Source organism: Zymoseptoria tritici, chromosome 5, assembly GCF_000219625.1.
Source record: "Zymoseptoria tritici IPO323 chromosome 5, whole genome shotgun sequence".
Classification (NCBI taxonomy): Eukaryota; Fungi; Ascomycota; class Dothideomycetes; order Mycosphaerellales; family Mycosphaerellaceae; genus Zymoseptoria; species Zymoseptoria tritici.
Genome location: NC_018214.1, coordinates 1,472,615 through 1,487,687, shown reverse-complemented (window position 1 = coordinate 1,487,687; position 15,073 = coordinate 1,472,615). Strand labels below are relative to the sequence as shown.

General features: G+C 54.3%; 5 protein-coding genes across 5 annotated transcripts; 2 read left to right on the top strand and 3 right to left on the bottom strand.

The window, feature by feature from the left end:
- Nucleotides 1-1,022: 1,022 nt before the first annotated feature.
- On the bottom strand, nt 1,023-2,440 carry MYCGRDRAFT_104550 (uncharacterized protein; the record flags this gene model as incomplete). Its single annotated transcript, XM_003852177.1, has 1 exon — nt 1,023-2,440. The coding sequence occupies one exon, from the start codon at nt 2,173-2,175 to the stop codon at nt 1,252-1,254; it is 924 nt and encodes a 307-aa protein (XP_003852225.1).
- A 1,911-nt stretch (nt 2,441-4,351) lies between these two features.
- MYCGRDRAFT_104548 (uncharacterized protein) lies at nt 4,352-5,810 on the top strand (the record flags this gene model as incomplete). The annotated part of the gene is made up of 1 exon (XM_003852544.1): nt 4,352-5,810. One exon carries the CDS (start codon nt 4,558-4,560, stop codon nt 5,752-5,754), a length of 1,197 nt encoding a protein of 398 aa, XP_003852592.1.
- A 146-nt stretch (nt 5,811-5,956) lies between these two features.
- Nucleotides 5,957-7,447, top strand: MYCGRDRAFT_59096 (peptidase M24; the record flags this gene model as incomplete). The annotated part of the gene is made up of 2 exons (XM_003852545.1): nt 5,957-6,134; nt 6,185-7,447. Coding segments are annotated over 2 exons (1,441 nt in total), but the record flags the coding sequence as incomplete, so codon positions are not given.
- Nucleotides 7,448-7,523: 76 nt separating this feature from the next.
- On the bottom strand, nt 7,524-10,830 carry MYCGRDRAFT_100243 (uncharacterized protein; the record flags this gene model as incomplete). Its single annotated transcript, XM_003852176.1, has 4 exons — nt 7,524-8,739; nt 8,816-10,089; nt 10,306-10,519; nt 10,676-10,830. 4 exons carry the CDS (start codon nt 10,828-10,830, stop codon nt 7,599-7,601), a joined length of 2,784 nt encoding a protein of 927 aa, XP_003852224.1.
- Nucleotides 10,831-12,697: 1,867 nt separating this feature from the next.
- MYCGRDRAFT_72224 (C6 transcription factor) lies at nt 12,698-15,003 on the bottom strand (the record flags this gene model as incomplete). Its single annotated transcript, XM_003852175.1, has 2 exons — nt 12,698-14,463; nt 14,515-15,003. 2 exons carry the CDS (start codon nt 14,648-14,650, stop codon nt 12,698-12,700), a joined length of 1,902 nt encoding a protein of 633 aa, XP_003852223.1.
- Between the last annotated feature and the right edge of the window lie 70 nt (nt 15,004-15,073).

The following is a 15,073-nucleotide window of genomic DNA, read 5'->3' as shown; positions in this document are numbered from 1 at the left end:
GCATGACGAAGAGCTGTGCTATTTGTGTGTCGATACATCATCTCGTTGATGTCGCTGGAGGTGTCAATGTCGAGGATGGAGGTCAGCAGGAAAAGCAATGTCGATGGATTGTGGAGGCGCGGTCGTACTCAGCCACTCGGCACATGCCACCATAACACTCACGCGTCAAGCACACCAATAACTTCAGGTGAACATGCACGTAAGAGATCGTTCACGCGATGCAATCCTGCCGTTCTCATTACAGCCATCCGTGGCCATTCGATATCATTGTGCATATGCACTGTTAGAACTCTGTTGATTGTCTTCTGCGATTCCGCTGGAACAAGCTCTGGCTCTTCAAGCGAGCCAGCACTGCCCGAGACCTCAGAGCAATAGACACATGCACTCCTCCGTATGTGCTCTCGGTCCAGCAAAGCAAATCAGTACGCATGCCCCTTATGGTAGCCTCCCACCCGACGCCCGAGCAGCCTTCGGAAATTCTCCCTCCCGCATCATGCAGCCCAGTCTGCCGGCAAGCTCGGCAAGCTTCTGAACCATGTCGAGCTGAGAAGCTGCAAGATCGGCTCTTGGTCCGAGGCAGAAACCAACATCCTCCTGCCCGGCAGCAGTTGTGGCAGTAGTTCTGTTGCATCTCTATCAACGTGGCGTCGAGCTCAATCCGTCCATGTAACGTCCAGCATCGCGTGCTTGTAGCACGATCGCATTGAGCGCTTGACTTCGCTGCCTTGAAAGCGCACTCCGGCTTCACGTGCCCACACTCTGGAACCGCCTGCGGCCGATGTTGAGCAAGCAGCGAATTCTCGAGCGGCACAATCCTGAACGACCGTCGTATTCAGCTTGAATGGCGCTGCGAGATGTACTCACCGGAGGCAGGCCCGGGGTCTCGAGAGAGCTTTCTCAGGGGATCCGCAATACAAGCTCACATTCTTGGTCCTGTGCGGAGGCATGGAGCCTAAATGGACTGTCGCTGCCGCGTGGTGAGATCGTATCGGTGACTTTTGCATCATTCGATGTCGAAGGCGCTGAGTATGTGCCCTTCCGGAAGTCGTGCTTCATGACCATTCCTGTCGTTCATATAAATCTTGACTGGCTCAAGATGTACTGATGTTGTCCGTCCAGACTCAGAGACGCCCCAGGGCATCTCGTGTGTGGCATCGGATCAAAAGAAAGCCGTATGCATCATGACAGGCTGATAGTGCACCTTCTGAAGTTCTGCATCGCTTGATCATTGATCTCGCCCGCTTTCCTTCCTCACTTGATGCCTTTCACTCGCATCGGGAGTCGGAGCTTGAATTGTTCACTCAATCGTCCTCTTGCTCCAACATTTTGTCGTGCAGCTTCTTGCAGCATGAACATCCTTCTCGCCATGATCTTCTCGTCGATGAACAGCTCGAAATCCAGAAGGAAGCACAGTGTGACTTCAAGGTTCAAAAGCTGCTGTCCGCTGACACCTCCCACCTTGGCTACTCGCTCTTGTGCCCACTTGTTGTCTTCCAGCGCTTTCGCGGCGACTCTTATAGCTGCCAACGATAGTCTGTGGATCGTTCGGTCGGTCGCAGGTACCATCAGATCTGACACGCAGAGCTGGTATATGTATGACACCGCGGCGAGGTACACGCCCGGCGAGTGGGGGCAGAAGTGGTGGAAGCGGAGGAGATAATCGTTGAGCGAGAATGGCGGTGCGGTCTTCGAGAAGAAACGTCGTGCAATAGCGGCGTGCTGCACTGCGATGTCCTCGGCGTGTGATCCGACATCCACCGTGATGGGCTCGTGAGGATGCGCTTCAGGACTTCCAATTTCCAGCGCTGGAAGTCCTCCAGCACCGGCGGCTCTGAATGGCGTCGAAGACGGTCGGCGAGCGGCGCGCTCAGCTTCCATACGTCGAGGTGTGGTCGGACGAGAGACTGGCGGTGTCGGAGGAACGTTTCCCGTTGCATCTGCGAGCCGCTCCAGGGCCTCGACGAGCATGCGGAGCGCGCCCAGCGCTGAGACAGAGTCGATATTCCAATGCTCGCTGCTGAGTTGGAGCGGGATGTCGGACTTTTCAGTCTTGGAGGGGTGGAGCGGGACAGTCGCAGTCGCATCGTCTAAATTGGGGTCGGGCGGGGGCGGCGGTGACTCGACTGGCACTGCTGAGTCGACAACAGCAGGGGTCTGGGAGACGCCATCTTCCATACCTACCCTCAGTATGACAATGTATTGAACGCGGATGTCGTCCTCTTTGAAAGTCCCATGGACTCGGGTCTACTTCCGGGCAAGTATGTCGATCGGTATCGCGGGGTCGTTCGGAGTGGTGTTGTTGTTGGTGGGAGAGAAAGACACGCGACGGAGCGGGCAAAGGTCGAGGGTATTGTCATGTGCGCCCGTGAACTTGCTCATTCACCGAACGCATGGTCCGCAGTGGCGATGTTCTGCTGACAGTGGCGGAGAGGAGTGGAACGTGTGTGGATTGTAGAACTAAGATTCCAGGCTGTCACTACTTGCCTTGGGTCTCGGGTGGAGGTCATTCGGACTTTCCTCCAACAAAGCGAGCGTCCCCGCTAAAGTAGAACGACTTTGATCGCGTGTGACCAGCAACAGGGCAGCTTCTCATTTCGCCCGCTATTCGAGGTCCACTAAATTGCTCCAGTGTTTCTTCCGAGGACTGGACAGTCGCCGAGTCTAGCCGGTCTCGACCAAACCACTTCGACCAACACATCGGTCCTTACAAACATCGAAAACAATTTCTTTCCAACGCTTATCAGGGCAGGTATCTGATCTGAACCCTGACTCCAAGCCTTCACTCCAAAAGCCATTTTCCCGTTTGGGGAGACATCCTCGCTAGTGAACCCAATAGTGCCAGGCTCACAGCGGGGAACGCCTGCCCTGTTCCTTGATAAGAAGTTCTCGCTCACGTCAACCACATTCGACTCGGTCCTACAATGATGTACTGCATGATGCCCACACACTGCAAGGAAGCAAATCATGCTTCTCGATGCCCAATGCCTCAGTACATTGGACGCACCGGAGTCACTCAGACGACACAATCGTCCTCATGGTACCCTTTCAGTAGATCCCAGGTAGAAGCTTGTACGGCACTTGCCTTCTCACATGCTGCCACTGTTCGCCGTACTAGACGTTGCATGTCAGTAGTGCGGAACAGACTCGACATGCAGCAAGTCTCGCTTACCCTCTTCTCGCAATAAGCGTCCATGCTCGGGATTGCCCTCATGCAGAAGTCGCCTGCGAGCCAGCTGGCAACAACCACGGCAGGCGCAATTCCACCACAGATGAGTGAGTATCCAGCTCTCCACAGAGTGTACCCACCATAGTTGATGTTACGAGCAAGGCCGAATAGCCCACCGTAAAACGGCTTTCCCTTGTTGGCAGGATCCTGCTTGAATGCCTTACGCTGTACCTCGCAGTACCATTCGGTACCTAAGCCTACAGCGTACAATGCCATCCCAACCTGGAGGGCGAATGGAGCACTTGTGATGAAAGCTGTCCAGCTGGACTGATCACTCGGCTGTTGGGTCGTCACCGCCCACACAGCCAGAAGTGTGTTCGCAATGTTCAGGACGGTGTTGTACGCCGCTACGCCAGCGGCGAATGTTGATTGTCGCCGATAAAGAGCTTCCAGTAGATCTGCTTGACACTGCTTCCGACCGCGAGTCCGAAGATGAGCGTGTGGTATGGACTTAGGCCGAGCATTGTTCCTGTGTTCACATTGATGGGCTGTGGTACTGTCGTTGCGCCTAGCCGGCGAAGCACGTTGACCGCACCCGACCGCAGGAACCAGAGTTGCAGTGGGAGATCCAATGCCCGAAGAGTCACCCAAGTAAGTGTTCCTGCTAGAGATGGGCCTTTCACGCGAGTGCTCCAGAAGAACTGTCCTGGATCGTAACCTGCGCTTGAAGGTCCTGGCTGAACTTCTCCATCATTGGTGTTAGTAGCAGTCATTTCGGGTCTGTGATGGAGTCTCGATATTTTACGGTCGACGATCTTGTCAGCTCGATCTCCAAGTTGGATGCGTAAGGTAGACAAGATGCGGTGGCACATTGCAAGGGCGGAGCGGACCTCCGCGGCCAAAATTCTGGGCTTGCCGAGTTGGGTTTCCATACATTGATGAATCTCTACCGAGCTCTGTCAATAAATCATCCATCCACCTCGCCCTTCTCCAGGACTTCAGCACACGGTTGTAAGGACATACGCCGACGAGACAGGTCCGAAGCCATGTCAAAGTCGGTGCACTCGCCCACGGCGAGGCTGCTCCAGACATCACGGCTTTTCTCCCTACCGCGGCCGCTGCCACCACCATCGCTCGACAGTGCTTCTTCGACCGGTCTATTCCGCGCATCCGAGACGGCGACGACACCGTATCCCACCCATCAAGCGATTGCGACGCCAGCTTCATCACATTTCCGAGGCGACTGGGGCTTGAAGCGCCCGCTGCCAGGCAAAGCCACTCGTTATACTTCCACACCGATCATTCGAGTCAACGCGCAGGACAACATCCAACACATCACCGATTTCGAGAGCGCCGCAGATCACACTTTGACGGAGAGGAAATGGCGGGAAATGGGCATACCGATGATGGTCAACGATAAAGACTACTACACTACCAAGGATCAGAAGCGAAGCGTCTATGAGGAAGCCCTTGATAACACGGATCCCGATGCGGGCAAGAATCGTGCGTCGAGCTCACGGAGTAGCGATTCGTCAAAATCAGCAGGCTCTCTCGATGTGAAGAGGTGGAAATACAACGGACCTTCAATCTCGGGAATGCGTGAGGGCGATTTCAATCTCTATGTAATGAAGACGATTCGCTCTCGAAAGGATGAGTTTCGCAAGTTCATGATCGATCGTCTGGTGGACAAACGCGTGCGCGACGAAGAGACACAATCAAGGGATCGATACGCTCGACAACTTTCGGCATATCGTATCCAGCAGATTCGGCAGGAGGTTGTACAAAATTACGATGTCGAGAAGAAAAGACTACGGGAAGAGCACACAGCCAAGCACTTGGGTTCCGAGCTCACCGCTGCCATCTGCGACTTTTTGGATTTACCCGGCGTCATCCCAGAAGGACACGTTAATGACAATGGGTTCGCGAGTCGGCTCACAGCCCAGCTTGCGAACGATGAACCCGGTCCGCCCACGACCCATCCTGCAGCTGGTTTATCACACCTTCGTTCGAATGCCGTCTTGGACATGCACCCTCTTTGGGGACCTCAAGCTGAGCGGACGCCCGTCCTCGCCCGAGTCGTCAGGCCACGAATCACAGTTGGAGGCCAGGACAATGCAGCTAACATCGGTGTCGGTGGAGTGGTCGCCAGGGAGAACCCTACGATTGCTAGATCCGCATGGCAAGATCGATCGGTGAGGCGAGACGATCTACCACTGGAGGAGAATTGGCTCGACGCCAACCGCATGACGCAGGAATTGGATCCCGACCTACCGAATGGCAATAAGATCTGGGTCCAGCCGGGCACGGCGCGAATCGATGAAAAGGGCCACATCTACTTGAATACATCGCGCAGTAGTAAGGAAGCCATCGCAGTCAAGACCGCGAAGGAGGAGCCAATTTTGCAGGCTACTAGCGGCGCCATTTACACCGAGCCCGCTGTCGCTCCTCCAGGAACAAAGGCCAATGCGAACTTTGGAGTAGGTTTGCCTGATCAGCGGCAATTGAAGGGACGGTCGTTCAAAGGGTTCGACGGGGAGAGTGAGACAGTGACGAGAATCAAAGAGATCATGGCGCAGGGGCGATCATGAGCTGTACATATTGATGGTCACAGAGATGTTGTACATATAGAACATGCTTCTTCGCCTCATTCGATGCTTCAATGTTGTCCTCGAGATTTAAGCCGTCGCTTGCCATAACTTGGGTGACTAAGCTTGATGTATCAGCCGGACGGGAGTCCAGAATGCTTGCCCGGTGTGTTTCCTTGGACTTCAGCTCACAGTTCACAGAGGCCATGACACGGAATAGCATGGCGCGGAAGACAATCGCCAATCCAGACCTGCCCAAGCCGCCGTCTGGCAAATATCCTGCGAAGTTTCATGCTCGAAATGTGGCTAAATGGATCGCCGACAATGGAGGTCCTTCCAGCGGGGTCCTTTATCTCGAAGGCCAGAGTACCAAAATGACAGAGGTGAGGTCGAAGTACTTCGAATCGGGTTGATCATAGCTCACACGACCAAGGACAATGACCAGGAATCACATTTCCGACAACGGCGGCATTTCTACTATTTGACGGGCTGCGACCTCCCGGATTGCTTCTACGCATACGATATTGCCTCAGACAAGTCTACTCTATGGATTCCTCCAATCGACCCGGAATATGTCATGTGGGCAGGCATGCCACTATTACCCAAGGAGGCTCTGGAACGTTACGACATCGACGAAGTCCTGACCACAGACGAGCTGAAGTCCGGAAAGTCGCTTGTTAACATGCTTCAAAAGCAGCAGACCATCGTCCACGTAATCGAAGACCGCGCGGATCTCGCTGTATTCAAAGCCGACAGCGTGGTAGCTTTCAAGCCCGACATCAACTACGAGTGGCTCCGCAAAGCGATCGAAATCTGCCGAGTCGTCAAGGACGACTTCGAAATCGCTCTCATCCGGCACGCCAACATCGTCTCCTCCTACGCTCATGAACAAGTCCTCGCAGCCGCGACCCGAGCTTCGAACGAACGGGAACTCAATGCTGTTTTCGTCATGCACTGCCACGCCAACGGATGCAAAGAGCAAGCCTACGGCTGCATTTGCGCTGCCGGCACAGCAGGCAGCACGCTGCACTACGTCCACAACGACATGCCTCTCGAAGGCAAAGACAACATCCTCCTCGATGCCGGTGGCGAGTACAACTGCTACTGCGCTGACATCACACGTACTTTTCCCATCACAAAGAACGGACGGTTCACGAAAGAGAGCAAGGAAATCTACGACCTGGTACTCCTCATGCAAAGCGAATGTTTCAAAATGATCCGCGCGGGAATGGTATGGGAAGACTTGCACATGAAGGCCCACAACGTAGCGGCACACGGGCTACGCGAGTTGGGTATTCTCAAGAAAGATCTCAGCGTGGAGCAGATCATCAAGTCGGAGATCACGACCCGTTTCTTCCCGCACGGGCTTGGGCATTACCTGGGAATGGACACGCACGACACGGGGGGAAATGCGAACTACGAGGACCCGAATCTTTACTTCCGATATCTTCGCATTCGAGGGAAGGTGCCGGCTGGTGCGGTCGTGACGAATGAGCCGGGGATCTACTTCAGAAAGTATCCGTTGCAAGCGGAGCTCGATGCGGGGCAGTGGGATGGTGTGGTTGACCAGGAGGTGCTGAGTAGGTATTGGCGAGTGGGAGGCGTGAGGATCGAGGACGATGTGGTCGTGAAGGAGGATGGCTATGAGAATTTGACTACCGTCAGCAGCGATTGGCAGACTGTTGAGTCGATGGTACTCGCAGGCACACAGTCAGGTTCATGATCGTCGTGCTCATTCAGCAGAAGCTTTCACGAAGCACGATCGACAGTGTCAGAATGTAAAGCCGAAATCTGTACATCGTTTTGCTATGCATTACTACCATCGACTGCGCTGTCATGCTACAATCTCACCCATCGGAAAGTCTGATCTTCGCAACGTCATCCTCCACACCCATGATACCAATCGCCCAATTCAAGCGTGCCGTAGCCTTCATTTTGACAAGTCTGCGATCATTGTCATCCATTTCATTCGGCGTCGCATTGGGATCTAAATGCTCCCAGCTGCCGTTCAGCCTCGGATCATTACTGGTATAGTTCGTTCGTGCAATCCTCTCATACGGCGGACCTCGTCCGGCCGCGGCAGCTTTCACCCAAGCTGTCTCGATTCCGTTTGCGATCAGTTCGGCGCTACCCCAGCCGGTACGTTTCGCGATGGAGTAGATCCTCGTGACCGTCGTGCGCCGCTGCTCTGGATCTTGAAATTGCACAGCTGCCAGGAAGGACGGCATGCAGCTTTCGTTCAAAGACGCTCCAAGACTGGGATTGAGAGGCTGATCGGTTGGACCGGGCACGATACCCGCTGCGATGCGGCCGATCTCGTTGGCGAAGAAAGCAGTCTCCGGGGCGGCGATGGCAGCGGCAACGTGTGCTGCAGGTGGCATGTGTGGATGCGAGCGGATCGCTACGATTACTGCCATGTTGTAGACTGACCATAAAGCCCCGATGTCGAATGCACGGTAGAAGAGTGCTGGACCAAAGGGAGTGTCCATTGGCGTTTGGTACTCCGAGGATAAAGGTTCAAAGGCTTCGCCGAGGCTGGTCGAAAAGGTGTGTAAAGCGGCACGTATAGAGCCATATTCATCCAGTGCGTTCTGCGTCGCTGCCTGAAGATCCCAGTCGATTTCGTCCTGCCGTTGCGCGCCTTGCGGGGTTGGGCCTGGATCATACACTGGCGTGTAGGAGGACGGCATCTGTACGTTTGCCCGAGGAGCTGGAGCCATGCCGTAGAACTCTGGCATCGCAGGAGGTGCAGCCGCTCCGGTTGGTCTTCCGGGTGCTTGCGGTGGTCGAGGAATGTTCATGCCTGGAGCTGGCCGCCACTGGCCGCCATTCGCCTCCATCTGTTTCAGCTTGCGCTCGCGGTCGCGCGCCGCGAAGTCTGCAATTCTTCCAAGCAAGAGTAGCAAGTGATCGAAGGTACCATACACAGCGTCAGCTCGGCCGAGTGGTGCTCTTGGGGGACAATTGGCCCATCGATTGATGTCCAAGCTAGGTGAGCATGTCAGCAATGCGTTCCAACAGCTTGTGATGTGGCCATATCGCTCGTATTCGCAAAATAACTTACAGCAGAGGATTCCCGCTGACGATGCTCTGGTACGCATCCTGCCTCAGATACCAAAAGTAAAGGTCTTTTAGGATTTCGAATTTGTTCAAGTCCAGCTCGGGCGGAATGAAAGAGTGCTGCGGCTCGATTCGGCCGTAATCGTGATATCTGACCTGTCTGCCAACAAGATGGCTCACAAATCGTTCATCAATGTCCGGAATCTGATCCAGTAAATCGTCGATTGGAAGTGGCTCTTCAGAATTGTAGCGGTCCGTTCTTCCACGCTGTCTGGCTGCTTTCTCTGCTTTCAACCGGCAGACTTCACGAGTCATGCCCACGAAATCAGTCTCCACAAACAACTGTCGCGAACCAGCGAGATGCATGTTCCACTTCATGTGGTCGGCTGCCATGACCTCATAGAACCCCAGCAACATCGATGCTGCCATGGTCGTCAGTTGGAGACGGGATTTGGGATTTCCAACAGCTTTGTGGATTCGTTTCAATGACCAGGCATAATGCTGCATAGACGGCGTCAAGGACCCGCCTTGAAGTCTGGCAATATGGAGACTGGACATTGCAAGCATGGCATGCAGTAAACCTTGGTGACGTAAGGCTGCCATGGGCATTGTGTACGTCCATAAGCCTTGCTGCGACAGTGGCACGGGACCTTCAGCAAAAAGCACCGATGTGTTCCTCGGATGCCGCTCAAAAATTGACAGGCTTGGACCAGTGGCTGAGATGAAATGTGCAAACACGCGGGCCGTGGCCGGATTCCTCAGAGGGTTCGCAACCTCGTCGACTCGGTAGTGGTCGAGAATGCCCTCGTATAGGAAGGTGTCATATCTACGAACCTGCAAATCTTGAACACGGATCTGGTTCATCGCTAGGAAGCTGCCGAGGGTCTGCTGTCTCTGCCACTCGTGCTTCTGAACTGCAGCAGCGTCAAAGTCGATCTCTTCGTCGGAGGCAACATCATAGTAGTCGTCGTCCACCGTTTCAACAGCCGCAGCGCTCAGCAGGTGTGCAGAGGTCGATATTGAAGGGGTGGGAAACTGGTATTGGTAGTAGTCCAGGGATGTGACGGATGTACGTCCGGCGGCCGAGTTCGGAGAACTCGGCTGAGCAAGTATGTTCTCTGTTGGGTAATATTGATGATCAATCGGCAGCGAAAGCTCTGGGCGGGGCGTATATGCAGATGATGTCCATTGTGTTAGAGACGCCACCATGGGCGCTGGCGGTTGTGGCCACGGATATGAGCATTTGCTTGAGGCGGATGTCGGCGCTGCACCACTGGACTGTGGAGATGTCATGGGCTTGCTGTCCACCCATGTCTGGCTAATTGGTATGTATGCTGGCGCAAACTGTTGATCAGAAGTATGCAAAGATGCTCCACTCCTTGGCGACCCGCGCGGATGTGTTGAAGTCGTACTAATCGATGTCCTGTGCCCGTTCTCTGGAAAGGAAAACACCCCTGCAGTGTGGGGAATTGTCGATAAAGGGTCAACGTTGACCTGCTGAGTCTCATTCGGATAATGCGCCTGCAAGGGTTGCACATTTGCGCGACCCTGAGTAAAGAAGGAGTGCTCAGACGCATGCTCGAATTGCCGGAACTGCTGAGGGTCCTCCACATGATGCAAATGCTCTGGTGCAACTGCTTGATTCTGGGAATGTTCCGGTTGAGGGTGCGCTCCACGGCCATTCTGCGGAGTTGCGCCATCGTAGGGACTCACAAAATGTTCTATAGGTCGCGGCCGGAGCTGGGTGTAGCCAAACATGTCGCCAGACGAGTGTGGAATCTCGATCAGTTCTCCCGACGGTCCGGCCATGGGTCCGGCCTGAAAAGTGATATGCGCTCCGCCATTATTGGGAATTGCTTGGTACTCGAATGTAGGTGGTCGGAAGACCACACGTTGGTTGTACCCTTGACAGATCCTCTTGGATTTGACGCAATTCGAGCATATTGGCTTTTCTTCGCCACATTTTATACGGCGCTTCCGGCAGGTCAAACATCCAGTCTTGGTTCGTTTTCTGGACATTTTTGCTTTCAGGAGAGCCTCTGCGGCGGCCGTGTCTGCCTGCGAGCCTGGAGGACGCATATTGCCGTGATCGCCGTCCTCGGGCCTGCAGCTGGTATCCATTGGTATGTCACGTCGGCAGATTCAGGCTTCCGGACTTATAGCGACAGGAAATCTGCATGTTCGTGTTGGATTCGCGAGGGACTTGTTGGAGCGTTGAGTAGCCGCTGACGTTACCATCTGAAGCACGAAGAAAGATCCGGAAAAGTGAGTGGCCTTCGAAGGACGAGCTGAGATTCTGCTAGGACTGCAGTGGTGATTGAATCACGCTCCTCGCCAGGTGTGAATCCTCGATAGAACATTAGAAGGCTCCAAGAGGGCTACCGGCCGTAAGCGCGGGTACGAGGGTCGTGAGATGAGTAAGATGCTTTGAGCAGGACCGGCGGAAGAGTGGAAAGAAAGCTTGAGCGATAGGTAGAGCCTATTCAGACGACGTGAGAAACGCCTCGTGGATTCGATGCAGTGGCAGTCGAAGGATGCAGGAGGAAGCAGGCGGTGGCTTCTGCAGCCTTGTATAATAGTGTTCGAGTTAGGTCTGGGGATCGCAATGACTAGTGGCCAGTAGCGACGTGCCGGTGAAGGTCGCTCGCAAAACCCCTCTCTGCTCCATTGATTTTCCTAGATTTTCCTATCGCGGTCTTTGCAGCCGTAGCGGATCCATTCTTGTGCGACAGCGCGGGTGCAGAGAGGCACAGCCAAGCTGTGAGATATGTGATAGTTTGTTCAAGTCTCAGAGGCGCATGAAGTGGGATGGGAGCAAGCTTTCCGATCCCCTGCGTTCGACTGGCCTGGTCGGCAATCCGGCAACTGCCACTGACACCCTTCTGTTTACTAAACCACTTTGCCCGAAAAGCCACGAGCTGGACGGGAGGAAAGCCACAGAGGCGCCTTATCTCGTAATCTATCGAAAAGCATACGAATTCCATGCTTATGACAAAGCGCTCTCTCTCTGCCAACGGATAGTGTCATTGCGACGTGGGAGGCGTATGCATGCTTGCTCCACACTCGATGTCGCCCTGAACTTGGAGCATGCCTGCTTCGCCCACAATAGGAATTGCAGGCATTTCATGGTTGGATGCCCATGCGAGGTGACTACAGGCGAGCCGAACACGAAGAACAACATGCCGAACGGGAGCCTCGGCCGGCTTGTCATAAGATGCAATTGATGGGAGTGTATTCTTGGCCACTACTGGGCGCTGTCCATCTAACCGATCTTGTGGCATTGTCCCCGGTCACGGATCGTACCCAACTTTCCTCCGCAAAAACGCCTCCGATGTCTTGATCACATTTCAGCCGCACTAACCAAGATCGAGATCGAGGCCTTCAGGTGCATCTTTTATGCCAGCTCAGTACCCAGCGTCGTCATAACAAGGATAATTCAACACACTTGTAAACTGTGGTGTGGAGAAACATGCATTTGTCCGCGGATGAAGACTTACCGCGAATGGACACCCAGCACATCGGGATCGGTCAAGTGTGGTGTGTCACAAATGATACCCAAAGGGGGAAACGCATTAATTCCCACGCGACGATCTCCATTCGAGTGGAGGAGATAGGGCGAGATTGTCGGCTTGCCGATGATCCACCTGGGACCTCCCAGGATGTTTCGATCGAGGATTTACTCATTCACTAGAAGTGCATGAATCGATCATCTCGTCGTCGGAATATCTTCGCTCTTTTTGATAGCGAAATTATTGAGACGTCAAGCACACTTTCGAGGAAGAAGTCACACCCGGCGATGAGGCAACACGAGGTATGTGCGAGTAGGGCGAGATCGATCCAGAATGTGTTCCTTAGCAATTCAGGACGAGGACTGAGTCCCCAGCCTTCAATCGTCCTCACCCCAATACTCCTTCAGATCCGCGGCTCTCCACTCAGTCGCCCATCCGATCTCCCTCTCAATACGCTCGTAATGCTCCAAGATCGCCCGATGTTCGCTCGGGTGACTCATATGCTGACCAGCAATCCACAAGGGCTGCACGCTATTTGTCCAGCAGCCATGATGCCGATTCGAGACTGAGATGGCACAAATCTGGCGCGCATGCCACAACAGAGAAGGAGGTTTCCTGGCAAATTGCACGTGCGAGGGCTTGAACTTCAGCATGAGCAACGCGCCGGTGTGGTACATCTGGTTCCCGGATGTGGCGGGACCATTGCCGTACAGCAATGTGTGGAATGGCTTCGTCTCGTCACCAATTGGAGAAGGTATCGTCAGCAGCGGCTTCATTTCCTCGGACCGGTTGTTGTACCATCGGTCCAAGTGCTCGAATAGCCGGGACCAGTTATTGATGTACTCTGTGCCGTCCATCGACGGGGTGAGATGCTGACTATGGCGCTGCTCCCATTTTCCAGAAGAGCAAAGCATATCCACGACTTGGCCGCATAGGTACACGGCGTGGTTCGCGTACATGTCGAATGAGCCGTGAAGATCCAGCATGATGGAGACGTCTTCGTTGATGTCCATCCCGCCAATCCATTTATGCATTGGGATCAGAGTCTTTTCCGATGAGATGAAACCACCGCAGACGTCCATTCGAGCGAAACACCAGAACAACGCTTGTTCAAGCCCTCCACAGGCTCCTGAGATTCCAAGCGCTTGTATCAGCGCGGCACATCCGTCCAGGTGACGTCTCCAAGCTTTGGGTGAACAGCTCATCATCTCCAGTACGCATAACACGACGCACGATGCTAGTACTTCTGTTGTTCGTTGCTGAAGTAGTGGCGAGAGCAGGTGAATGGCATGCTGGTACAATGCCAGACTGCACGAGTTATCCATAGTTCGGGCTTTGCGCTCCATTTGTCGAGCCGAGAGAGCCAGTATGGAGTAACGAAGGTGAGGATGCTGCTTGGCCATGATGGGAAGCACTAACTCGAAGTGCCGATTGATGTCGAACTTATCCAGCCATGAGGCTACTTCCTCGATGTAATTCTGCCAAAGTTCATACTCGTATTCAGGTGAGAGATGAGCCAGTCGCCGTGACTCTTCATCGTCGAAGTCAACTTCCACATGGACCGGGTGGGGTTCAGGCGAATGCATCCGCGAGGGCACGGTCGAACGCGCTGTATCGATGATGCGGCTTCGCAACGTTGCGTGAAGCTCTTGGTACTGCGATCCGGGTAGAAAGATCCCATCTTCGAAAGCTGGGTCGCTGTACTGCGGCGACAAGAAGAACACGCTCGCATCGGGAAGCAGTGGTGTGTCGCTTATCAGATCTGGGTGGATGTCGAGAGACGGCGGACTCCGAATCTGGGATGCGATGCTCCCCATATGTTCAAGATCGAGATTATTAGGAGTGCTTCCCAGGGGCAATGAGACATTCGGCGGGCTTTTCGATGTGTTCGCGCTTGGCGGCCGGAGGGACTCCTGGATCTCGTCGATGGCAGTCTCCTCGAAGTAGTCTCTGATCACCTCAGATGTGACATCAATGATCTTGAAGTTTTGCGCTTTCGAGCAGGAAGACGCTGCTTGTCTCATTGAAGGGTGCTCCGGGCCCATGGTCTGCATGTTATCCGGCCGGAAGTTCAATCGTACGCCCCATTCACACACTTCATGCCTCGCTTTGCAGCCGGTGCACTGAGGTTTGAATTCATCGCCTGAATAGCTGTGTCAGATCCTGGACATTGCCATGTGGGGTGTTGTCATACATTTTCTGCGTTTCCGGCGGCAATTCAGACAGCCTGTCCGGGTACGTTTCTTTCCCACGGTCGCCAGTCTGCCGTCCTTCTGCTGCCCTGACTTGTCCTCATCGGGTGTCGTATGATCACCAGTGGTCGCCGCCATGCTAATCCTCCGAAAAGGAGCGGATGCCTCGCCTCCGCCTACAAAAGTGCCCGGATGTTGGACACGAGCCGTGCGGGGCTGGGAACGTGGCGGTCCTTGGAACCACGTAGGGACCGTCAGGGACGACAATTGCTTTGCTGCCCACGCGGCATCTCCGATTCCTCCACGCGGCCATGTAGAGAGTCGTTACCATGCTGGCGGCGGACGCGATGTCCAAAGTGAGCTCGGTCCTGAAGATCTGCTCTCAGAACCGGGCGAAGCATATGCATGTCTCTCCGATGTGCTCCATCCAACCTTCTCCACAACTCCGCAGAATAACCTTCAACGTCCGGCCGGCATGCTGAGTCTGGTGTGCCGGTCGTCACTCTTCGACCCTCACCAAACACCGCGAGATTGATGAAAAGTGGTGTCGAAAGTACATTC